Below are 27,603 nucleotides of genomic sequence, written 5' to 3'. Positions count from 1 at the left end.
GAAAATGAGAAATGTTTTTGTTATTATCGTTATGATAATTACTAGCCAGAGGTTTTTGATTAATGAAGAGGATGAGCGCAAAGTTTTGGTTTGTGAGGAAAGGGATGTTGAGCACCAATGGGATAAATAAACATTGTAACAATTAATTTCAAATAAGTTAATGTTTTCAAATGAATGTACACATATGGATGGTATGTGACAAAAGAACATGCAAGACTTCTGCAAGGCAGCGAAAAAAAGGGGTGCGACCAAATTGTATAGGGTGCCACCAATTAAAAAGGATAGTGGCACCATTGCCGGCTGCAGTAGAACATGTGAATCTTGAGCCCTCCTGTATGCATCCTTGTATCAGATGCTTACGCCTAACCCCCCCCCCCCAAGTTGCTTCTTAATGACATCTATCAGAAATCAATGTTAAACTCAAATGCTTAAACACTCCTCTTTCTCTCCTTGTACTCCATTCTGTTCCTCTCTCTTACCCTTTGGTTCTGACAGTTATGGATATGGACAGTGCCAGATTGGTGGTGCTGCAGACCCTGACTCAGGCCACCAGCCAGGACACAGCGGGGCTGAAGCCTGCAGAGGAGCAACTCAAACAGTGGGAGACCCAGCCCGGATTCTACTCTGTCCTCCTGGTACAAAACAAACACAAAATGACTTAGACAGAGTGATCCTCTGTGTAGCTCCACCGGTAGAGCATGGCATTTGTAAGCCTCAATTTACGCAGACATAAATTGTCTGCGTAAATGCGTACATTTTCTACTTCAATGCGTTTTCTCAGTTTTGGTTCCTTTTTAGTTTTATGCTTCAGTTATTTCAGTGCACTGTGGCACAGTTATGTAGCACGCATCAAAAAATAATGATCATGAGAAATCAATGACTTCTTCAGTAAACCGGTTTGACCTATCCAAATACACTTTTTCTCCTTTTTTCTTTTTTACGACACTTTCTTTGCATTTCTTTCTGGCCCCACTGTCACCAAATCTGTATCGTTATTACTTTTACATCTCAGAAGACTTGTCACTCTTGTTTAAAAAACCTTACAATTACAGGGAAAGGCTTAGTGTCACTATACTTGAACTCTATTGGCAAAGATAAGGGGAATGTAATCCGCTTTATGGCAAAATTCTTAATGACATACAGATTATTTAGTTTAAGCATTTATTAAACTTAAGTCATTGAAGGTATCTTTGACCTTGCCAATAGAGAAGATTTGCTGTTGGGTATGAAAATAAGGGTGCCTAATTAACACAATTACATCAAAGTCCTAATCCACATTTACTTTGTTGGTAGGGCTGTTGTATGTTTTTATATCTAAAAAAAAATAATTGGTATACATATACTACACCACACTAATGCATTAGGTTGTATGCAGACAACTTTTTTAAACTCGGCAAGATTGCCATAACCCTTTTTCCTTTTCTCCTGTCCCACAGAATATCTTCAACAACCACATGCTGGACGTGAATGTCAGGTGGCTTGCTGTGCTCTACTTCAAAAATGGCATTGACCGCTACTGGAGGAGAGTGGCCCCACAGTGAGTTCCCACATCCTCCCCATCTCCTTCTTTTTGTTTTTATTTCTTACATATCCTTCATCTCAGACCGATTTGCTCTGCACATCGGTGTCTTTGTTTCTCCCTCTGTATTACCCCCCCATATTTGGCAATATGTATTGTATTTGGGAACACTATACCTAAAGGCTTAGTTATGGTTCCCCGTTGACGCAACGCAATGACCACACAGTCGCTTCTACGCGGGTTTACGGGTTTACGTCGGGTTTCCGTTAAAGGGCCAATCGCCTCGACGCAAGATTACAATTAATGGGAAACACACATCAGGCCCTTGGGGTGGATGCAAGGAGGGTCTGCAAGGAAGTAATGGGTCTAGCCTTTAGTGTCCTTGATTCAGTGTAATTACACATGGACACTAACAAGCAATGTAACAACAAGTCAATAATATGCGATAGTATTAAGGAAGAGCATGTTGCTACTAGGGCTGTAGTCAGCCAAAGAAAATCTTGGTCGCCGACCAATCGATTGGGGAAAATGAAAACCTGGTAGCCTTTATATGAGGTGAGGGCTGGTTAGAGGATGCCAGTGGGTTTCAGATCTACTCATGGTTACGGCAGAGCTTCAATGTATACACGTCAGAAGATTTGAATCTAGTTTTGTTCTGTGTTTAATCCCAATGGTCAAACCTTCTCCCAATGGGTGACTCCGCTATGTTTACAAAGCTGCCTAGTCTGATGCATTCATATTCCAAACCTATCGGGCGTTAAACGAGTTGACCATCAACAAAATGATAAGAAAAAAGTTATGCCTACCGTTTTTTTGTAATACCAAAACATCCTTTTTAACCAAATTCTGCCAGTTTGAAGCGGAGTACATTTTCAGTACGTAGACTGGCAGTCATCCTGAAATTGGTTGGTTCAAAGTTCTAAAAAACTGTGTTTTTGACCTCCTTTATTACAGTTCTAAACCCTACGATTATTATAACAGAAACTACAAGCCTTGAATATTCAATATAGCCTGTCACTCAAAAATAAAACAAATTTGTCTGCATATGTCCCTCCTTCCCCTGAAAATAACGGATTGAGAATGACATTTTCTCCTTTAAAAAGTAAGAAGGTAACGCCGGTGCGGGTGTCTGGGCAGAGTGTGTCGCTGTTTCTCTGCTTCATGAAAGTGAGAATGATTGCTTTTCCATCCATTCATGCCCAGAGTCCAATCCAGGCCAAGAATCATCGATTGACAGCCCTATACTTCTTTTTATATCTCTAGTTGGTCGAGGTCAACGTTGTTCGTTTTGATGGGAATTGGAATTCAAATAAAGTACCAAATAAATGGGAGCCCCTTCAGAGACCCAATTAATTGCCTTCCTTTTCTATTATCTTGGGAATATCTCAGGGAATTGTCTCTGTTCCCCTTGACTGTAAAATATATTTAATTAAATCAATCAATTTGTATTAAACATAGTTCCTCGCCTTTGGGTTCTTTCCTTCACCGGGCTGGCTTCAGTCATATCTGAGACCCTGGTGAACCAATTCACATGGCTCTGGATTAAGCCCTGAATCATGATTAGCAATAGAAAAAATTAACAATCTTTGACTCTGAAAAAAAAGTAAGCACAAAACGGCGGTGTTTGAAATAAATTTGCAAATGACCCTGAAATAAATTTGCAAATGACGTCCCCTTGCTTAAAGGGATACTTCACCGGTGGACATATGAAGGTTATATGAAGTAAATAATTCTATGTATTATAAATGTGCAAAAAAAATGGAAATCAGTTCATCCTCGCCTGAGATAAGGCAGAAAGTGTCTCTGGCTCAAAAGTAAGAAATCATCCAACTACCACAGTGCATTGCGAACGCTGCACCGCCCGCCTGTTTCCGTTTGGAGGGGGAAGGACCCATTATACTAGCGCGAGCAAACTTTGTGTAAACATATCCCTGTGATAGGTTGACTAGTTTAGACTTCTGCTCTCGTTTTTTCAAACGCATCATTTGTATATTACTGTACAGCATAAAAAGATTTGCTAATTACTGTAGCTCAGCATATCAAGTATTTGTACTCAACCTTTTCTCCCCAGTTGAAATAAGTGTTTATCTTCTACAGTAGGCCAACTTGAGTATAACAGCACTTGGGTTAGTAAACAAATCACAACAACCAACATGAATTTGAAGTTCTATTCATGAAAAAATATGAACTATTTACAAAAATAAAACGTGTAGGGTGCGTTTGCTAGAGTCAAAAGAGTCACAGCTCATCTTGAGCATCTACTGTCACCTGGTAGCCACGGTACTGCCCATCTTGTGCTGGGTAATTAGCCCTGATGGCCTGTACAACACAGGAAGCCGATACTGTCTAGGAAAGAAAGAGAACAACATTAGCAAAGAAAGATAAATTATGCCTTAAGGAGCCTATACAGCATTACACCGACTTCAAGCTAACGTAACGTAGCCTATGCTCTGCAAATAAGATCGGCTACTTTCGGATAACGACATGTCACGTTCCCTGGGGCTCAAAACTATTGTAACCAATGTGTTAGTAAATAAAACAAACACTTACTCTAGGTTCAGACGTCTGTTTCTCCTGGCGGGCTTTGGCTGGCGTTTCCAGTTCACTCTCTGGGTCCGGAAATATGCATCAAATACCCAACTGTTTAGATGAGGCGTAAAGCCTGGGTGAGAGGTTACACACATGGCCCCGTCCTCGCCAGATTCAGCCATTTATTCTAGAAGAAACTGGCATCTCTGAAATTCGCTGCAGCACAGGGACTCTGTGGTGTCTATAGGCGAACAGAGCAAACCGGCGCCCTCCGGCTCCTCCTCCTCGGCTACAGGCAAGGCTTGTTCAGCTGCAGCCGCAGCAGCCTCCTCCTCTATTTGTGTCAATTCTTCCTGGCTGTATTCTGGCTCGTACAAATAGCCCCGAATGTCCGAATCCAACATCGATTTTCAAAATCCACTACGGCTGTTTCACATTGCAAATTTGTTCTCTAACTAAGCGGTAAAGAAACATGGCGGACATTGTGTTTACATCTCGTACGCAAGCTCCCGCCCCCCCTCATTCCTTATTGGTGGGCTCACAAATTTGCGGAACCAGTGGTTTGTAGTCCTCTGCCCTTCTAGCAGGCAAGCTAAGTTTTACTGAGATGATGTCAAATGCGTCATTTGACGTCATCTCAGGAGAAAATTGGATCAGGAAAGCTGGGCCAAGGGAAGACTGGGTTAGACTGAGGGAAAAAAACTTTTTTTTATATTTCAAATAGCGGTTTTATAATGATAGAACGCCGGTTCTGAATCGGTGAAGTATCCCTTTAATTGACGACAGATTCGGTCTAGACGGCTCGTCTAGATTGAGTTTTGCATAGACAAAAGTGGGCTATTTATATATCTCTCGTACAACCATTCCCACCTGTTAAGACGGAGAAACTTCTCTTTGCTCGGCAATCTCACAACCGTTTTCAATCTGCGATTCGAAGAGAGACAAAAAGCTTGTGTAAACAAGGCCTGATTGGGAATAGGTTAATATTGCCATACAAATAAGACCAATGCTTGGTAGTACATCACCCTGCTATTCAATTTTTTTATTGTTTCAGTATTGGTTTTCCATCACTCCAGAACAGTTATACCTATAGTCCCTTTTCTCCCCCTATGTTATTTATATGTTAATTGAATCCATTACTCGATCCAACCTGTCCTCAAGCCACCCCTTACCACTCTTTTTAAATGTGCCTCCAGGCAGGTCAGGGTACATTCAAGTTTGATGCAATGCCTTATTCGTCACTGCATCATAAGGCCAATCTCTTCAGGAAACTTTTCTACCCGTCGCTTGTCGTGTGTTTGTGATAAATTATTCTAGGGCTGCAGCCCTCGTAGCGGTGCCTTGTGTATGAATGAGGGAGCTGTGGAGGAAGTGCTGGTCTGCTGCAGGCGGGTTGGATTTGGCAGGCCAGCTGTTCCTGAGTGATAGCGTTATCCAGGGAGCGAAATCTCCATCCCCCTGCTCAATATATTCATATCATTTATATTAAATACTGTGGTATGCCTGGTCTAAGATTTGGATTAAAGGGGCAGTGTGTAAAATTGAGTGGGATCTAGCAGAACAGACTTGGAAGAAATGCCAATTTTGTTTTTTATTATAGTTTTATTTTATTATCCCATGAAAAAAGGATTGTTGTGTTTTTGTTACTTTAGAATGAGCCCTTCATATCTACAGTGTGTGTGTGTGTGTGTGTGTGTGTGTGTGTGTGGTGAGAGCTGACTTAACCTTCGCACAATGAATGCTCAGATGTGCATCCTCTCCCAGCCTCAGTGTCCAATTAGTCTGAGTCGGGGTAGGTGGGGCTGCTTAGACCATTCATCTTCCACACACACTTCCATAACCTCCTTCAAGTGTTAGGCTGATATAAAGATGCATCAGTTATAGTGACGATACATGACATGCAGATTACAACTGGTTTATTTATTCAAATGATAATTTTGTGACAGTATTTGCAATCATAATAGACATAATTTAATGGGATATGTCTGTTGCAATTTTCCAAATTGCCATTTTGATGCAAAATTTTCTGCCCTTTCTGTTTTCCCACTGCATTCATGGTTTTGCATTGTTGTAAACCACATGATGTAATGCATGCTGTCTTTTTACATCTGCTTCAATATTTCACAGTTCCTTGTCGGAAGAGGAGAAGACATCACTGCGTGCTGGTCTTATTACAAATTTCAATGAGCCAGTCAACCAGGTTAGTATTTATTTTTGTTATTTTATCCAATCTTTTGAGATATTTTCAAAAGCAGTTTGTATTTGGGATGGACATTTAACCACCACCCTTTATATGGCAAACATTCTGTATACTGAGAAAATCTTGAAGGAATACTTCACCGATACAGAACCGGCGTTCTATCATTATAAAATCGCTATTATAATATAATAATTTTTTTTGTCTTCCGTCAGTCTTCCCTTGGCCCAGCTGTCCTCCTTACATATTTCCTGACCTGACGTCAAATGATGCATTTGACGCCATGTCAGTAGAAATTTGCTTGCCTGCTAGAAGGGCAGAGGACTACAAATCACTGGTTCCGCAAATTTGTAAGCCCACCAATAAGGAATGAGGGGGGCGGGAGCCCGCGTACGAGATGTAAACACAATGTTCACCATGTTTCTTCACCGCTTAGCTAGAGAACTAGACCGACACAAATGGGAATGGGAAACAGCAGAAGTGGAGACCCGTGTATTGATTCTCGGCCATGGTGGAGAAGGAATTGGGTGAAGAAACGTTGGCTTTGACTCTTTGAAGCCCAGATTTAACTGCAACTTCAGATTGATGTGGAAGGACCAGAGACGTCGGAGAACCCGACACAGTCGTTTATTCACGACTGCTGAATAAACGACTCCGTTGGGTTCTCCAACGTCTCTGGTTCTTCCACATCAATCTGAAGTAGACTGAACTGCGACATGGAGGAGAAAGGGATTGTTGGCGGAAGACAACCGCGATTGTGGACCGCGATTGTCTTCCGCCGGAGCCCCGCTGCCCACGCCGAGGCACCTCCGCCTTGGCAGCGGGGCCCCGGCAGGAGACACATCAATCACATCAGTTCCACATCAATCTGAAGTTGAAGTTCAATCTGGACTTCAGAGAGTCAAAGCCAATGTTTCTTCCCCAATTCAAAATGCAATGCAAACTCGCACCCGCCTGTACCCGAGAATTACATTCCGCACCCGACCAGACCCGCTATAAATTCATACAGACGCCCGCACCTGAAGGAAAATTAGACACATTAGATGGAACGCCGGGGAATTACACTATCTAGAGTGTTGGGGAGTGCTTTAGATTGCTGTGCAAAAAAAGCCAAAAGGTCACTGTCTGCTTTTTCTCGGTCAAGGAGGCACAAAATTGGAAATTTATGTAACTATTCGACTTAATATTTGACACTTTCAATACAGATTCATGTCTCCACCGGTGAAGTATTGCTTTAAGATATTCAAAGAAAAAGTTGGACTCTTTAATTGTGAATTCCTTCCTATTTTTTATCACATTGCCATGGAAACAGACAATTTTGCTGGAGTTAAGCTCAATTAGCATTTGGGGTTAATTAACGGGGTAATCTTTTTCTATTGAGTGTGTTTGACGAAATAACCTCATAATGATTGTGAACATACAGCAAATGACTTTGCAAAGAGGTCCTTGGAAAAGCTTTTGAATGGCCTTGAAACTCTTTAATATTAAGATTTGTGTGACTCATTTATAATGGGGGTCCAAAGAGCCTTTATTGGACTTGAGACTTAACCTTCTCCTCAAAAGGGCCACATGCCTCCATAGTTACATGGTGAACATTTCACAAAAACTACTGTGCTGATGATGAGACTATGAAAACAATTAACAAGTTATTAATTGGTATATTCAACTTATTAAGAGCCTTTCTTTTCACAAATGTCACAAATGTCTCTACCTAACAGAACTTTGATCACATAAAACAAATCAAAATGCTTTATGAACTTTGCTGTTTTGGCCATTCATGCTGGCATGACTTGAGTGACTCATTAAGACTTAATTAGGACCATATTAATCAATACTCTATTCAGCTATTGTTCGCGCCTCGTTAGAATGACCTGCAAAGGGAAATCTACTTTGCCCCATAATAATAATGTGTTGTGGTCGAAGCAAAGGGAAATATACCTTTCTTCGACCACCACAAATCATTATTATTATTATGGGGGATATACTTTATATGTACTGAATATGTGCAGTGTTTAGAATGTTGGCGTTATCTAGCAGAACAGACTTGGCAGAAGTGTAATCATTTTCATAAGTATGTTTTAATTGGTGTATAATCCCATAGAAATAAAAATCATTGAGATTTTGTTACCTTAGAACAAGCCATTTATATTTACATGGGAAGTTGTAGATATTGTACATAGGATGGATCGGATATTAGAGAACAGTTAAAGATGGATAAGCTGTTAGGGAAGTTATAAGATTAAGTTTAACAGTGAATTTATGATTCACAAAAAAAACACGTTTGTTGATATGAATGAAGGAAAAAGATCCTACACCTTTGAGGTCATAGGTGAATAAGGTGTTCAAACTGCAACCCTACATTTTATTTGAATAGTTAACTACTACTTCTGTAGGCTATAGCCCAGGATTTGAAAGGTCATCTCAGCAAAAGAAAAGTAAACTGTACATTGTCGTAAATATATTTCTAAACTTTAGAACGTTACGTCACATTTCACCTTTTTCTAAAAAAGGACTCTCCTCAGTTCGGCTCAAAATGAGATCCAATAGAAATCCCCTGACATATGTTTGTCTGACCCTATCGAAAGTCAGGTCACTGAGGGGACCAAAACAGGATACATTACGGGGGCCTGTCTGAAGTCCAGCCATCTTCCATAATCAAATGGCTCACCATTGCATTTTGACAAATTTGGTGCAAACACTATGCAAGTCCAGCACAACTCAACTCACACAAGTCACTGACAAGTGACTCCTGAGCTATCTCAGCTAAAAATCATCCTGACATATTACGGTCTGGCTGAAATCTCTGACAGCCATGAGATGACCTTGTTGGCCCTATGGTGCTAAGGTTTAAACCCGTGCTTAACATTGGGCAGTAAGTACATTTAACTCTCAAACATAGCTGGCAACAGTTCTTACTGCTTGCAATATAATTTTTTTCCCTTTTTGCTTCAACTCTGTTTTGTAGGAAGGGTTATTGTTAGAAATTGCAAACCTTCTTCAAAAGAAAGCAAGATGATGTCTTTACTTTCCAGAATTTTCATCATCTCTGCTTGTGTTTACTGCATAAGCATATACAGTGGGGCAAAAAAGTATTTAGTCAGCCACCAATTGTGCAAGTTCTTCCACTTAAAAAGATGAGAGAGGCCTGTAATTTTCATCATAGGTATACCTCAGCTATGAGAGACAAAATGAAAAAAAAAAAATCTAGAAAATCACATTGTCTGATTTTTAAAGCATTTATTTGCAAATTATGGTGGAAAATAAGTATTTGGTCAATAACAAAAGGTCATCTCAATACTTTGTTACATGCCCTTTGTTGGCAATGACAGAGGTCAAATGTTTTCTGTAAGTCTTTACAAGGTTTTCACACACTGCTGCTGGTATTTTGGCCCATTCCTCCATGCAGATCTCCTCTAGAGCAGTGATGTTTTTGGGCCTTCGCTGGGCAACACGGACTTTCAACTTTCTCCAAAGATTTTCTATGGGGTTGAGATCTGGAGATTGGCTAGGCCACTCCAGGACCTTGAAATGCTTCTTACGAAGCCACTCCTTCGTTGCCCGGGCGGTGTGTTTGGGGTCATTGTCATGCTGAATGACCCAGCCACGTTTCATCTTCAGTGCCCTTGCTGATGGAAGGAGGTTTTCACTCAAAATCTCACGATACATGGCCCCATTCATTCTTTCCGTCACACGGATCAGACGTCCTGGTCCCTTGGCAGAAAAACAGCCCCAAAGCATGATGTTTCCACCCCCATGCTTCACTGTAGGTATGGTGTTCTTTGGATGCAACTCAGCATTCTTTCTCCTCCAAACACGACGAGTTGAGTTTTTACCAAAAAGTTCTATTTTGGTTTCATCTGACCATATGACATTCTCCCAATCCTGTTCTGGATCATCCAAATGCTCTCTAGCAAACTTCAAACGGGCCCGGACATGCACTGGCTTTAGCAGGGGGACACGTCTGGCACTGCAGGATTTGAGTCCCTGGCGGCGTAGTGCGTTAGTGATGGTAGCCTTTGGTACTTTGGTCCCAGCTCTCTGGAGGTCATTCACTAGGTCCCCCCGTGTGGTTCTGGGATTTTTGTTCACCGTTCTTGTGATCATTTTGACCCAACAGGGTGAGATCTTGCGTGGAGCCCCAGATCGAGGGAGATTATCAGTGGTCTTGTATGTATTCCATTTCCTAATAATTGCTCCCACAGTTGATTTCTTCACACCAAGCTGCTTACCTATTGCAGATTCAGACTTCCCAGCCTGGTGCAGGTCTACAATTGTGTTTCTGGTGTCCTTTGACAGCTCTTTGGTCTTGGCCATAGTGGAGTTTGGAGTGTGACTGTTTGAGGTTGTGGACAGGTGTCTTTTATACTGATAAGGAGTTCAAACAGGTGCCATTAATACAGGTAACGAGTGGAGGACAGAGGAGCCTTTTAAAGAAGAAGTTACAGGTCTGTGACAGCCAGAAATCTTGCTGGTTTGTAGGTGACCAAATACTTATTTTCCACCATAATTTGCAAATAAATTCTTAAAAAATCAGACAATGTGATTTTCTGGATTTTTTTTTTTTTCATTTTGTCTCTCATAGCTGAGGTTTACCTATGATGAAAATTACAGGCCTCTCTCGTCTTTTTAAGTGGGAGAACTTGCACAATTGGTGGCTGACTAAATACTTTTTTGCCCCACTGTATGTCCTTTATCAAATTGCAAAAAGCTGCAGTTGTCATTACTTTCTTTAGTTTTGTTCTTCTTTTCATATTTCTATAATAAATGTGTTTCCAAACACTCTAGTGCAACATAGCTGTGTAACCAACCCAACCAAAGGCATTAGTTCTCCATTGACATATATTAGCTTGGAGGAGGAGAAGTGACTCTGAAGTATATTTTATAGTTAGTGCTAATGTACTTTTCAGTCAAAAAGCACAACTCTTAATTTGTTTGCTATTATTTTGGATAACCACAACATGAGACAAGCCCTGATCAGAAACAAAATGTATTTTATTCTGACGATTTTGGTTTTGCAACTCTATATTACACATTAAGAGCATTTGACAACACTCACTCACTCAATCACTCACTCACTCTCTCTGTTATGCCATGTCTGTGACTAAGTCTAGTTTAAATCAACATCACACATCATAACAAAGCCCAAAGCCAAAATGTTCCACATCCATAAAACTTAAATAAGACCTACCCTCCTGAGGCTGAAACCTTTTCCGTCAATGTTTTTCACATTTTCCACCATCAGATCGCCACCCAGATTGCAGTGCTGATAGCCAAGGTGGCCCGTTTGGACTGTCCCAGACAGTGGCCGGAGCTGATTCCCATTCTGATGGAGTCTGTGAAGGGCCAGGATGGCCTGCAGCAACACCGAGCCCTGCTCACCTTCTACCACGTCACCAAGACCCTGGCATCTAAGCGTCTGGCCCAGGACCGGCGCCTCTTTGAGGACGTGAGTTCTCCTCTATTGATTCCTATCCCTCAGTATGCTTGATGGCAGATTCCTCTTGATTTTTGTGTTTCTTGGGGGATTTTGTGAATTTGTTGTTTTGTTCCCCCCTTCTCTCAAATCTGTTAGATGGTCCAATTTCAAAATGTGAAACATATATGGTGTGTAGTGGCTAAGGGGTTTGACTTCAAGCCGGAATGTACTGTTTTCCATCCATGCGGCTTCATCCTTATCTGTACTAGGTGTCCTTGATCATGGTCCCTAACAACTACCTGCTACTTAGGACGTCTTTCTGAATTCACTGTAAGCTGCTTTGGGTAAACATGTCGGCTAAATGAGCCAATTGTAGTATAATACTAGAGTAGGATTATAACAAATAAGCTCATGTCCTTAAATGACAAATTTGGCCTCTAGGTGATGCTGTTTAGCTGCTGTAAGAGTGTGTGTTTAGATTCCAAACGTCACTCTGTGTGTCTCCCTCTCTTAATTCATTGTCTATGTGTGATATGCTATGTTATGTACCATCCCATACATGCACAAGATTTCGTCCACATACAAAATAATGAGTGAATAATGAAACTGTTCCAGCATTGCGTAGTTCTGAGAGCTCTGGGTAGTATAAAGATCTTTATTGTGGACCTGAGTGGGTGTGAAACTTAGCGGATTCACCTAACAAGCAGAAGGATGTTGAGTGTAGACCAAGGTCAACTTGAATCCTGAAGGCTGAGGGGCTGGCTGAGTTGGTCTGTGTAGGGGGGCTTTAATACACCTGATGTGGAAATTAAATGGTCTTCCGGACACGTTTTGTTCATGCCAGTTTATTACATGTTTAAGTCACTGGGCTGAACATAACATGTAGCGAATAGTTGTCCTGTCTCATCACGGGGAGTTGAAAGGAAAGCGTTAAAACGCTAGAGACAGAGGACCATGCGAGGAGTAGTTACTGCTGGTTCGTCTCATGCATAACTAATAGAACTCTGGCAGCGATGTTGACGCAGGGAAACCCTGTCGCACAAGGTCCATTATCAACCCTTTAGAACCTGCCACAGCGACTCTGAACACAACCCGCCTTCTGCCGTCAACCCCTCTATTCTGTGAACGTGATTACCTTCTCTCTTTAACATTGGCTGTCAATGTTGGTGCTATAAGTTGCTGTTTTCAGAGCAAAGCAGAGGCTGCTCTGTGGAGATGAGGTTACTTCTGGCTAGGCTGGTTGTTATCTCTGACACATACGCACACACACACACACACACACACACACACACACACACACACACACACACACACACACCATATTCTACGGTCCCTAGGTTTATTGACCCACTAGCAACGGACCGACTGGCAGTGAGGTGGTCAGGGAGGAAGTGGCATCTGGGCATAGGGCAGAGGAAGTGAAGGAGAAGAGCTCTGTGAGCGAGAAGAATAAGTAATGAAGAGGAAGGCCTTATTGTTATGAAACATTTTAATGGAGCGAATAGAATGAGAGGAGAGCTCAGGAAGGAGAATTTGTTGCATTTCAAACCACTTAAAAATACTTTGCATTGATTGGCCACCCTTGTTATTCCATAACGAGGCATTTCCTGGACTAAAAATGATCAGCAGTCATATGAGACGGGAGCATAATGAATAAACACATATACGAATAAACAGCCATGCATTAGAATGGGTAAGCTACTTGAAGATGCAGTGTGTTCAACATCCCCCGCTTGGGGAGCAGCGACCCCTAAAGCGGTGCACAGCTAAACGGCGCTGGGGAGCCACAGACACCACGCCGCCATCAATTAGGGCTCATGATCATGCAATGCTGATTTGATAATGCATCTGCGATGACTGCGCCATGGGTAATATCCTGCGTCAACACCGCGCGGTGATGTGAATCTCAAAATGGGCCCCAGCGTGGTGCTGTGCGTCATCTGAAGAGGCAGTGCTCAGCCAGGTGTTCTCCTGACCACGCTTCGAGTGGCAGCAAAGATCATTATAACAGCAGAAAGGGGGGCAGCCGTGTCTGCTCCCACTCCCACTGTAGCGCTGCGCCGTGCTGTAGAAAGATGGATGTGAGATGGGGTTTTCTGAGTTTCGATTTGTGTGTCTAGGCAATCTAGTTGTAAGAATAAAGAAGAATTGTCAAACTAAACTAATACATTTTGGACCTACATTAGAAATATATGGTTGACATGCAAATGATTTTTTTTCTTCTTTTTGATTTAATTGATAATTAGCTTTACCGCAGTTTGTGAAATGGCTGAACAGTAAAAAACACAATTCTGGACTCTGCAGATTTGTTATACCTTAAAGAGCAATCAAACCTGCTGTTTCGGCTGAGATTGAAACACTTTAAAAAAATGTTTTTGTGCTGAGTACTGGGAAGGAGGGTGTTATGACCGACGGCAAACTTTGTGATACTTTTTTTATCAACGCTGTTGTGCAAATAACTTTATAATGAGCAACGTTGTGTATATGAAACTGCACCGTGGCATAATATGCAGAAGCTTAACCGACACTCGGACCCCCACATTAAAATAAATCGCTGCTCAGATAGAGCTACACACATCCATACACACCGCAGCATAATACCTAGTATAACGTAGTTGTCCGGGAGGCCTAACTCACAATGTGCCTGCAAAAAAGCAGGTAGCCTTGGCAGAAGCATTTTCAATTCCTTATGACACGAAAGGGCCCTGGTGATAGGCGATCACAGATGCGGTGACATAAAACATCACAAAATATATTGTCCATATTTATACAGTAGAAAAAAGGGGTTAATTCAGTGCTGCAATTGATGCACCAAACAAGTTGGTCAAAATCTTATATTAGTTTGAAAGAATTAAGGTTTTATTTTCAGGCCAAACCGCCAAGCCCTTATCCCGTCTATATGCAAGTCTATGCTCCTAACACCACCTATTCATTGACAGATTATGGGCATTTTAATGATAACCAAGCACAGGCTGTGGCTGATGCTTAACACTTTAACATTAAATTGGTGGTCAGACATTAATGATCAACCGGACTGAAACAGACTCATGTGGCTGAGGTATCCAAATTAGCAATGATGAAGTTTCAAGCCTTTTATACTGTCATTTGGCGTCTTTCTGGCCACCGATTAGCTGAGGGTACGGAACCAATTCCAACTGGGCTAGACCTTATTATATATATCCAAGGACTAGACACACAGTTTGCCTTTTGTAAAACGAGAACAATGGGTAGAGAATCAGGATAATGGAGCAAGCTGGAGCAACGTGTTAAGCTGTGAGTTTGATGACATGATTGGATTATACTAATATTCTCTGGTGGACATAAATTCTGTATTGCTGCTGTAATTACCTAGGCTGAAACCACCAGACCAATTTGCAAATACCTCTTACTCTATAACTTCTCAGTTTTCATTTCCAAGGGGCTTTATCAATGGACGCAGACCAAAATGCCTCTGGACACAATTGGATAGACACAACCAATCAGAGCAATGAAACATGTGTTACATCAGCGGCAGACATATTGGTTGTTGAGGAACATGCCTTAGGTTGCTCCTCTAGAGTCATCGTATTAGACCCACCCCATTTTAGATTGACTGTTATGATTGGCTCGTCCAGGGCCAGGTCTGTCGGAAGTCTATCTGAATGGAAGGGAGGCGAGACGCATATGCCAGAGCAAATAAAACATGCAGTTTGCAGTTTCCTCTGGTTCCAAGGCTAGTAATTACCATGGCATTGTGTGTTTTTAAATTATAAATCCAAATATTTCTAAATATTTTGAAAAGGCTTGAGAAAAAGCTTTTGTCATACCCACAGAAGGTAGACTTAACGCTGTCCTGCAAAGTGTGTTATTACATCTCCCCGTTTTCAGCTTTTCATCAAATCCTTCAGACTAAGCTCAAAACGAGGCATGGGAGGTCAAACTGGGCCAGAGTGTTTCTTTGTGTTGTCTTTGTAGTACAGGAGTAATGCAGGGTAAGTCTACACTGCACTTTCTTCACTTTCATGTTTTAATAATCGGTAATTACTTGCAATTATTGCTGGCCACTTATGCTGCTTAGGGCTTCTGCTTCCCACATTATTCATGCCAACAAAGTGAGGACACAGCATCTCAAATTATGACACAATAATGTATTCATATTTAATTACTCAGCCATTTCATCCTACTTATTGTACAAGTAGATTTCTCTAACGGGTATCCATATAGCATTCAAGATTTAAAATATCCTGAGATGCACTACCTTGGATCCCTGAAATGAGAGATGCTTGGTGTCACAAAATGTTTTGACAAAACAAAGTTTGAGGCGCTGTCCGTTGGTTGTTTGTTCATGTTGTTCAGCTGTAAGAAGTCGTCCTTCTTTCCTTGTTGATTTCAACTTCAATTCACAAGCTGAGGTGTGTGTAAAGCAAGGGGTTGTGAGTAGTTGATTGCAGTCTTGGTGGCAATCGTCATTTCTCGGTGTACAAAGTGCAGAGGCTTGGGTGTTTGGTGTCTCTGGGTGTTGGGGTGTGAAGACAATAATGGGCCTGGTGCGGTTGAATGGTGATGAGGCACAGTATCACTACCCAAGGGGTTTTCAACAGAAGACGATGGAAGAAATGATCAGCAGTTTTCCTGAATGACTTCAGCTTGTGAACCCTCCCTGCTGGAATAGGTAATCGACATGCAAATTGATTGTCTGGCTTCATTGAAATTTGCATCTCTTTCATCTCCCTATTTGGTTTTTGCCAATAAACTGTTATTTAAACTATTCTAAAGACATTATTGCATAATGAATGCATGATTTCCAAAGGAAACCTTTTTTCAACGTTCCCTTTGCTAAGCCTCTTCTGTATTGGTGCAGCGATCATCCCTCTATGAAAGGGTGTCGCCTAACCTGTCATTTTCCGAGGCACATGTTTACCGATCTTTCGGTAGCCAGACACTGCCATTTAGCTTGCGCCGAGGAGACATAATCGCTCTCCAATGCATGACATAATCAACAACTACCCTGGGAGTAATGATGGAGCTGATATACTGGAGTGGCGACTGATTCTTTGGCTTTCATATCTGTTGAGTGCACTTTCCACCACTCTCCTGATTGCAAGCCGCTTCACTGCACATAGTGAGGGTTGATCTAGTCGCTCATCACTGCTAAAAGATGGAGAGATGCATAGAGGTTGAGACAGAGGGAGAGACATAGAGGGAGGGAGGGACCAACATGGAGGCAGAGAGAGAGAGAGAGAGAGGGATAGAGAGAGTGAGAGAGGGAGAGAGAGATCTTTTCCTAGCTAGCACACTCATTTTTTCATATAGTCTTCTTTTCATCTTTCTCCAATTTATATTTCATGTTGTACAAGAGAGCAGCTCCGTAGTGCAGGCCCACAGCCGTGAGATGGCTGCACTCTCTCTTCTCTACTTCCCTCTGTGGTGACAGTTTCTCTGCCTTTTCTGCCAATCTCTTGCTCCCTCTATCACCCTCCCTAGCTTCTACCTCTCTCCACAATGTCTCTTTATATATGCAAACAGCTGATTAGATTTTCCCCACTCTTTCTCCATCATCTAGTGGTTCTCGCTATTGGTGCACACAGTTTCACAGCTCTGGGATAAATCGTTCCCCTCTTTCTACACCCTAGAAGTACTCTTTAAAGGTGCAGTAAGGTCTTTACTGGTGCCAATCTGTATAAATGTGTTTGATGCAGAACAGGGAGTCCTAGCAAGATGGTGTCCATTAGCACCCTTTCTGGGTGACTGCTCCTATTCAGAATCGGTTCTGGGATAGTGCTTCCCCAAGCAGAAAGAGGAAATGGATGGATTGGTGGATTTTGTAGTCAACCAAATAAAAATCCTTGGTCATCTAAAATTCAACCTACTCAACTAATTGATTGGTCGGGGGTGGGGGGGGGGGAGGCAGGCAGGCAGGCAATCAGGCAATCAGCAAGTTATCTATAAAATAACTGATGCAGCCACAGTGCAATGTGTGCACTCTACCTGTCGGCCTTAATATCGCGTGCTGTTTGGAGGATGTCAGTGGGTTTTGGATCCACTCTCGGCTCCAGTCCGACGGTTGTTCGGTTATAGCAGAGCCTCACTGTAAAGAGGGTCGCACACCAGACGAGCCGCAGAGCACCGCGTTGCATAGATAGTGGGTTAGTTAGTTTAATTACTTGACCATGTGAAATGTCATTCAGAACGTAGCTTGCTTCCATGATATGGATATAACAGTGCTTGTGTTTGGTGGCATAACATGCACACACACTTGTCTTTCACCAAAGTATAAATAAACTCCTCTTCCCATTCTGAATGGAAGTTGTACGTTTTCGTCTTCTTTCGTGCAGCCTCTGCCATGCTAGCTATCACCAGAGAGGCGTACCGTAGCAACAGGCCAATATTGACGTTCGCGCCCCACGCCCTACTGTTAAATGCAGCGCTGCTACACTGAAAAAAATAGTAGGCCTCCAGCGAGGGAGAGATGTGCTTGCTATACTTATTATGAAAATGTACCATGCATAATATAGGATATTGTGTATTTATTTTTCTATTATTTTCGTGATCTACATGGAAAGCCTCAAAGATCGACCAGTCGATCGCGATCGACGGGTTGGCGACCAATGCTCTAAGGCCATCACGCCTCGTCAATGTACGTGTTAAAAAGTGCTATAGATTCCTTTTTTTTTTCTTTCCCTTATTAATAGCCTACTCTGTGATGGCCTGTTAAAAGTATTCGATAAGAGGGAGTGTAAAAGTCAGTATGGTCACTGTTGAAACGACGTTCTCATCACGCACACTTTTCAATTGCAGAGAAAGTTGAATGGATTTTAGATACTGATTTAAACTCCTAGCAAACATGGCCACTCAAAATCAAAAACTGCACAATGGAGCGTTTAATTTCCCAATGTGTGCTTTCTGAACAGGGCCTCTGTGATCATTGCTCTGAGCACAAGATGCCTGGTTGGTAGACTCAACACGGGTACGAGCATGCTATCCACAGAGAGAAAATTTACTTAAATTAACATTGAGCCTGCCCAGAGGTGGTCATTCACATGTAGTTATTATGAGATAGGAGGTCCAAATTAAATCTTCAAACCGTAGCTGGAACTAATTGGATTTCTTTACACACCCGCACACAGCCAGACACACACCATCATCAGCAACAATATTATCATTATCAATGTACAACCTCAATGTATGATCAAGGCTTAAATGACAGTGACATGACAATGCCAGTGATCATATCTTTGTGATCTCATTGTGTGTTGGCTGCTCCCGTAATTACTTGCATTTCATTTGGTATCAAACTCAGTCATCTTAATAGGATTATTTTGCTATCGGAAAGAGTGTTGCAGTACAATTAAAAGCAAGGACTCACTGCTTTGATAGATTAGAGATTTATAATAAGCTATATTGATGTGAATTTTCTCTATAGGGTAGTAAAGGTTGGTTTCATTTTAAAAAGTTGGCAAAAAAAGACGGCATTAGAGTGATAGAAAATGGATTGAAAAATCTATCTAAATCGCAGTGGAACTACTCATCAGTACGCGCGTGTGTGGTTGTGCTTGAGAACGTGGCAGTCGTTGCACACTAGGGGAGGCATGGGTGAAGTTATGGCTTCAATTTGTTTAGAAATCATTCCCTTGTGATGCTCTGTGTCCTCCAAATTCTTGTCTCACCCTTTCCAGTGGTCTGTCTCTCATCCAAAACGCACGCACACACACACAGACACACACACTTTGTGTCAAGAAATCGTATTTATGCACAATATGATCAAATACGTGTGTGAGAGTCCTTACTCTGGTGTGCCTGCCGGAGATTGAACTGCATACTACATACTTTTTAATTAATTTTCACGGGTTGAATCAGATGGCAGCACGTGGGTCAGACGAGGACTGAGGTATTAAATGCTTTTTTTCAATCTGTGCATCATTTGAATAATGATGATTCATACCTTCTGAGTAGCGAAACCAACCCTTTCATTTTTTGAAATTAACTTTTTGTTAAGCAGGCCCTCTATATCTGAGAACCGAAACCACGGTTCCTTATGCGTTTTATGTTTTCCCTTCTATCATCTTATTTTCTCTGTGTGTTAAGAAGCGCAGACTTCTCATATCAGACATTCATGTTGTTGTTGTTGTTGTTGTTGTTGTTGTTGTTGTTGTAGAGTCAATCTCACCAGTAACTGTTATTATTTATTTATTTCAAGCTCTGTTAAATACAAATATAGTGATATAGTTCACACTTTGCTCTGACGCTTGCTACTGGCCTCCAGCTATGAAAAGTATGTGAATCAGAGAGAACTAAATATACAGATACCGTTCTCAAGGTGTATTCACTATTCCACATTTATTTTTTATGTTTTTTCGCTCAATGCGAATTTCAGTAATAAATATTTGTAAAATATAAATTGACGATAGTGAAACTTCACCATTGACGATGGTGAAAGTTAATGGGCTAGTTGAAAAAACGTTGTACATTTCTCAAGTAGGAAAATGTGTCATGAGGGAACAAAGGACCATTACTTGCATTTCATCCAATTTTGTCAAAGAAAAGTTATCAACTACAAGCATGAATATAAAACACCTTAGGATGACAATTTCAATAAATCCATTATGTAAAGACTTTCTTTAAATGGCCTTTTAAATGCACTCTCCCTCCCCTTTTTTTCTTCTTCTACGTCTCATTTCTAAATGTAGCTCTATAGCGAACTCTGAGACCGGTCAACATGGCTTTAATCAGCAGCCTGTACTGAAGTCCCTCTAATCGGCATTCTGTGTCTGTAGCACGGAGGATGCCTGACCCAAGATGGACTGCCTGGTTCTTCTTAACAGAGCAACGGCTGCACAAGCGCCATCCAATTATTATGCTGTATCATGTCTGGTCTTCAACCCTTGCGCCTTCATAGACAATGGTGACACGAGCATTGTTAGCTGCTCTCTAATAAAAGGCTGGTTCATAAATTCAAGAGATTCACGGACATAAACTTAATAGAGTACGTAATTGGCTTTTTCAGAAGGCTAATGTAAAGGTAGATTGTGTGTTTGTTTGTGTGTGTGTGTGTGTGTGTGTGTGTGTGTGTGGAGAATGCCTAATTATTTGTGCTTGTGTGTCGCTACACAGCCAGAGTGACTCCATACTCCTGGCTTCATATATTTATAACAGGCTTCCTCCATATTGTATCTGGCCATTGACTGAACTTTTGTCGTGTTTCTTTTATGTGCAGCTGGCATCGGGGATCTACAGCTTTGCCTGTTCCCTGTGGAGCCACCACACCGACTGCTTCCTCCAGCAGATCTACGCCAGTGACGAGGCCGCCGCTCTCAGTTCGCTGGAGAGGACGCTGCTGTCACTTAAAGGTAACCTCTCACCAATAAAGAGAGCCTCTCGAGTTCTTCAAGAAAACTCCTCTTGAGTTTAGGTTTGGACATGCAACCATGCATTATTACTCGATTTTTCTGATCTAAAACCAAGATCAAGATCATTATAACAGGTTATTGCACATATACAAATAGTTATATTTTTCTTAGTGTTTAATGGGCCATGTTCTGGAAAACTGAGTAGAATAAAGACATCGATCATCTAATCAGATTTTTTAAGTTCTAAACACATGAGATATTGTGAATACTTGTAACTATCTAGGTCTGGAAAGATATAAATAGTTTATATTGAATTGCAGTGCTAATATATATATATTGTTTATATTAGCAGTTCTACCACAGTTTAAACAAGCTTGTAATGATTAATATTCATAGATGATCTAAAGAAGTAAACATACTCCAACTTTCCATCTTGAAAGAAGTGCATTTCCTATTTGCTTTAGCTTGGTTAGTCGATGTGCCACGTCCATACGTAAGGCCATTATATACAGAACGCTGTCTAAAGTCAATACTTTTTTTTACCATAATTACTGTTGGCATAGCTTATAACCTGTGGGGTCCGAAATAATTGGGTCCGAAATGGACCCCATTTACGAACCATTGCACACCGTGTGTGCGTTCGGTGCTTGTGCTCATGGAAGATCTTCAGTCAAAACTACTCCTCATTTTTCTTTGTGCATTGATATAAATCATTGATAAATGCAGTGCTTCTGCCTCCATGCCGACTGTTTTACGGTGTTGTACTTTATCATACTGTGTTTTAGACTGATTTTGAATTCAATTTTCATAAGTCAAATGAGCTCCTCCTCTTGATTCTCACAGCCAGTAAGTATGAACATTCTTCACCCAATTAACGATAACCAAAAACAGACCAAAGCAGTCCATTAATGATCTTTTGTTTGCGCTGTTCATTCACTTTACTACACTATGTGGATGCACTATCGGCTATTTAATCCGTGCTCAATTCAGTAATAAACTGTGGAGTAACCCTTATTTAGATCACTACCCTTAGGCTCAAGGTAAATTCTCTTGAGACTAAGGTAGCGTATTGATCTATGTTTCCGCATACTGCGGAAATGTCTGGTATGTTGTGTGGCTGATGTACCAATAGGTAATATTTATTTACCTATTATAGCAGTACCAACGATTGTAAAATAAAGTTTTGTTCCCATGAACGCAGTCTTGTTCTACTGGGCTACTAAATGACCTATACGTTACTATGTGGCTCCGCTAGGTGTCATCCAAATACTTTAAATCGAAAATCCACTTTCACTCCAGTCCAATCTAATATGAATGTAATGCGGATTAAACGCATATTATGAGGGGTTGAACAGTGCTCTTGTGCATGAAGACCCTTGCGGTGGTATCTCATTCATCTCTTAAGAAGACTCTCTTGCGGTGGTGGCTCATTCATGTCTTAAAATGGTGGCCCATTCGAGATGACGCTTTTGCAATTGGACTGAATAGGATATTTGAATAGCAATTGCAAACCTCATTATAAGGTCCTGCTTTCGTAGCTTGCGGTGAGACAAGAATCATGTCATTTCTATTAACATATTATTTGAACAGATTGATGCCATTATTATCAGCACAATCATGAATGTGCAACATCCGCAAGCGATTCTTCAATGCGCAGGAGGAATGTTGACCCTTCATGACATGGGCTTCATCTGTGTTTCATTTAGACTACTATCAGAGTGATATGGAGTTTCTATTAAAAGGACAATTCTGGTATTTTGAACATTGAGCCCCCTTTCTGGTTTGTCTAGGATGAAATAGAGTGGTTAACACCGAAATTTTGACGGTTCTCCATCTCAACAGTAGTGCAAGTACCGAGCGAAAAGACTACAACCAGCCCCCCGTTTCCAGTTCCGGTCCAGTTTCCTTTTCATTGGATTAACAAAATGCCAAATAAAACACGACAGAAACTGTTTTTCGCTACACATATATATATACTTGATTAGGAACATCAACGAAAACCACTAACCCCTCGGTGAGTTTCACATTTCTGAAAACGAACGTTTAGGGTAGGTTTGTGAATGCACGTAGCCAGCCATTGTGAAGCAGGCAGGGGCGATTCAAAATTAGCAATATACCCAAGACAGGACCAAGTCAAAATTTCGGTGTTAAGCACTCTATTTCATCCTAGACAAACCTGAAAGGGGGCTCAATATTCAAAATACCGTAATTGTCCTTAAATGTGAAGAAAATCTGGTAAAGTAGACGTTGGCCTACAATAACAGACTTTAAGCAGCCAGCATTGTTCAATTCAATGACTGAATTGAACATGGAGTAAACAACTGGTATTGCCTCCACATAGTGTAGTTAATGCACAGTGTGAACGATAGAAATGGACGGGTGGTGTCTTACTTATGTTATCTTACGTTATTGTAGATTGGATGAAGAATTACTGGCTGTGAGAATCAAGAAGAGGAGCTAATTTGACTGTTTTGCAAACACGCCATTGAACGCACTGCGTGTTAAAATTTTTGGTAAAAAAACTGTTTTGAACCACTCGATCTGTGTATCTTACTACGTAAGAAATCACAGTAAAACTCTGCAGTATAATTTGCCAACAACTAAAGAGCACTGAACTTGGTTTCTAAGGGACTAGTGAGGATATATTAGACCTGTCCACATTCAACTGGTTGTTTTTATTCAAAAACGTCCACATTTGTCTATCTCGTCACCACATTAACAACCCATAGCAACCTGCGGCCAAAATGTATTTCCATGCTAATGTACTCTAAAGGCCCTTTCAGGTAATGAATACTAATTTCCAAATCGAGGACTAGAGCACTTGTTCCCATCCCTAATCCACAGGCACTCACACAGTGGATTAGCATAGGGCTTGTTTTGGCCGTATTCTACTTAATCTAAGCATGGTGGAGCACACGTCACAGCATCAAAAAGCTAACGCATGCATCCATGTGTAGGCTGCTAATGTGTTCCTCTTTCCTTTGTTCCCCAGTGCTTCGCAAACTGACAGTGCATGGATTCCAGACGCCACAGCAAAATATGGAAGTTATGGTGAGTTAGAATGTCCTCTATAGCAGAATTGAGTACGTCCTTTGGGTTATCATTTGCCAATTTCATAAATGTATTCGGCCACTTTTGATTTTGAAAATGCCACCCTTCATAATGTGGTGAGTACTTGGTGATGGTTGCAATTGAAAGTGCATTAAACAACGTCCTGGCTATTAAAGTTATGACTTTCCTCTCAGTTCTACAGCCAGCCATCTAAATTTGGATGGTTACAATAAAAGGCACTCTTAATTCAAGTAAACACACGCTCAAGCACAAACTCTTTCATTCTCTAATGGCTCCCACTTAAAGAAATCCTTTGCAGAAAATGCCCCAGCGCTTTGAACACTAGTTGCGTATTCTCACCCAGGCCACCAGCCCTTTCAGCCTAGTGACTGGCTTGTTAAATAAATGCCGCTGGCTGCTATTGTTTCCTGCGTTGGAGTGTCTCAAAGGACAATACCGGTCTGTGTGATCAAACCATTGTGATGATCTCCCCTCTAAACGCTCAGAGGCAGAATCGGCACATTCAAGGTTTATCACTTTGTATTGGAAATGTTTAAATAAAGCCAGGAGAGATGGTTTTGATCACCCTGAACGGTATTTTCATTTTTAGAGGGAGCATTCAGGCTACTGTGTTTACTCATTTCCAGCACCATTTTGGATGAATGCAACAAAGTGCAGGCCAGTGTTCACAGAGCATTGGGTCAGTCGACCTGGCCCCATTGGTGGACCGTACTCTTACAAAACAGCCATGTGGTGGGGAATAACTTTGGAATGGTCCCCATCTCTTTACTGTGGTGTTTAAAAGAGACATATTATGGTGTTTTCCCAACAAGTAAACATAGTATTTGAGTTACAGAAAACATGTTTTTGAAGCTGTTTGCTGGAAATAGCTTTAAGGAAAAAAAATCACCCTGGTACTGGTATGTGTGTGCGTTGGATTTTCATTCCCCGCCAATTTCCTTGTCATATGCGTAGAAGAGAGGTGATAAGGGGATTTCAACGATTGATAGAATGCTGTTAACCACACTGCATTCTGTTGCTAATGAGACACCTCTTTGCCACCAGCGAGATAATGTTGTTGGAATTCAACACATTAAAAATACATTTTCTGTGAAGTTTGCCATAGCTGCCTATTTTAGCAATTTGTCCAAGTGAACATTTCAGTCGTTTGTATAAACTCATACATAATATGTTCATTCAAGCTATTCGCTTGAATGAACATATTATGTCAAATATTAGTGTTTTTCACTTATTTACCCTTACATTAGTTATTGCTTGCGATACTTAAAATGACCCCCCAAAAAATTCAAATATGGTGTACCGTCATTTTTGTGCTAGCATGCAAACCACACTCTCCCTCAAACTCACATTCACTCACTCAAGACACCTTGCATCCACAACAATCATTCAATTTAAACCCTTGTCTCACATTCGCATGCTCACAAGTATAGAGCGTCTGTAGTCTGTAATCAATTACAGCGTTGTTCGTCGACATCTGCTATTAACTTTCATGACCCGGAACAAATGACTCAAAATGAAAGACATTACGTTTTGTTCAGGGAGACATCTTTAATTCTAACAAGGATGATGGCGTGTAAATAAAGGGGCTGTGCTGATTGATTTAGGGGTCATGAAAACCTGCTGATGATTCCAATTATCAATGTTAACGTTGAGTTAATAGAGAAAAATCCTCTGGGGGAAACTCCCACTTTCTCATACCAAGTTAATGCACGCATAAAAATATACCATTTCGGAGCTTTAATCGTGCATTATTGAACAGCATGTCCCATCTCTTATCCAATGCTTATTTATTTTTGATAATATAGGCATTTTTTATTTAACAATATTTGAGAGGGTTGGTACAAGTCCTTGCCGAATTAGTTTTTAACTTATCACAAACTATCAAATGAAGGAAAACCCTGAAAGACTATATCTAAAGAACCTTATAGCTTACCCAATTTAAATGTATTTTTTTTTATAATTCTTTAATGCATTGTAAGGTATTGTGAACGTTTATATTTCTTTGCCCCTGCAACACTATCAGCACTTTCAGAATGTATTCCTATAGTAACTTCAGTTTGGATTATATGCTTAGATTGTTCTTAACTGCAGTGTCTGGACAAAGATATTCAAGATTGACTCTGGTTCCTCCCTAAATTCAGTGTTGTAAATTATAATATTTGTTAAACTTTGAAGACGGCATCCGAATGATGTAAACTTAAATAAATGATTATAGTCACTACACATTCACTTAAAATAATTTTCTCTTATTTCAATGAGCAGCTGTAGAATTCATGCTCTAAATTTGGCTGTGTTAAAGGTTGCCTATTCAAACAGATTAACTCACCATCTTTCCCAGTCTTCGGTTGTTAATCAAACAGCTTCATCCTCTTGTCTCTGCTAACTTTGTAGAAAAAAATAATAATTTTGAAACAAAAGTTGTTTAGAATACACTCACTCACTATGTTATATTTTGTTTGGTAAACTTGTCAATGAACTGGAGAAAGAAAGCTGCTTTGTTCGCTACCAATTGTAAAAATGCATTGTAAAAATGAATCTTGTTAGTGACCCTTTCATGATGAAGGGATGCACTAGGGTGTGTGTTGCTGAATAATTCATTTGTTAGCAATGAGACGCACACAAAGGCATACAGACACACTCTGTGTGGCCCATTAATTTTGAGTGGACTGTGGATTTTTTTTTAAAATCATGCCATGAAAATCCTCTTGGATATATTTTATTAGTGCTTAATTCTAAACCAGTACATTTATTGATTGACTTTGTTAAGTCAAAGTGTTTTAGCATCAGGTTTTCAATGCACATTCTGCATATAATGTTTTATGGCAAGGAACTATAAAACTATAAAATAAAAATGTAATGCAAAGCATAATTATATGCAACTGGTGTATAGCCATTACTAGTCGGGAATAGGTTATACTGTTGTTCAACCAAATGTGTCATTTGGTTGGTTATGAAGCTGACCATTGAGCAAGTTGGTTTAGTAATACTAGTCCCTGTTCTCATTGCATGGCCTTGCTTGCTCTTTATCGTTCCCAACATGCTGGATCGGTCTCAACCAGGTTCTGACATGCCTGTAGGGATTCTTTCTTGCCTGACCTTCCATTTGTCTGGGTTTTTCTTGACGTCTCACTCCATCGCTCACACGCATTGAAGATGCTGCTAACCTTTTATTTTTCCTTCCTCACCGCTTTTTCGTTTCTTCTGTACTTCTTGAAACGGCAGGAGATTTATCGGCTCGTCAGTCCAGTGACTGAGAATTTAATCACAACTGGCCTAATGATTATCTGTCCCCATTATGTTGAGCTACAGATAATAGAGATGGCCTTGAAATGGAAGCCTGATGATTCGAAACTGTACACACACTCTCTTTCTTTCTTTCTTTCGTTCTTTCGTTCTTTCTTTCTTTCTTTCTTTCTTTCTTTTTTTTTAATGCGTGCATAGAGTCTCGGGAATTTGGCAGGTTTGACACAAATTGAAATTGGGCTGTTCTTCAGGATCCGGTGTACACTACACCGGTCATAGGGACCATTCTCACCTCTATGAA

General features: G+C 40.8%; 1 protein-coding gene across 1 annotated transcript in view; it reads left to right on the top strand.

Moving 5' to 3' along the window:
• ipo11 (importin 11) overlaps positions 1-27,603 on the top strand; it is a 129,211-nt gene that overhangs the window by 3,042 nt on the left and 98,566 nt on the right. The window contains exons 2-7 of the mRNA XM_079755849.1: positions 496-635; positions 1,437-1,537; positions 6,176-6,248; positions 11,488-11,691; positions 20,855-20,987; positions 23,980-24,038. Coding sequence (XP_079611975.1) covers positions 498-635; positions 1,437-1,537; positions 6,176-6,248; positions 11,488-11,691; positions 20,855-20,987; positions 23,980-24,038 — 708 coding nt within the window. The 5' untranslated portion in view covers positions 496-497. The remainder of the gene's footprint in view (positions 1-495; positions 636-1,436; positions 1,538-6,175; positions 6,249-11,487; positions 11,692-20,854; positions 20,988-23,979; positions 24,039-27,603) is intronic.

The sequence above is a fragment of the Pollachius pollachius genome (assembly GCF_949987615.1).
Source record: "Pollachius pollachius genome assembly, chromosome: 1".
Taxonomy (NCBI): domain Eukaryota; kingdom Metazoa; phylum Chordata; class Actinopteri; order Gadiformes; family Gadidae; genus Pollachius; species Pollachius pollachius.
Note: the sequence above shows the minus strand (reverse complement) of the source record. Positions and strands in the feature narration are given on the sequence as shown.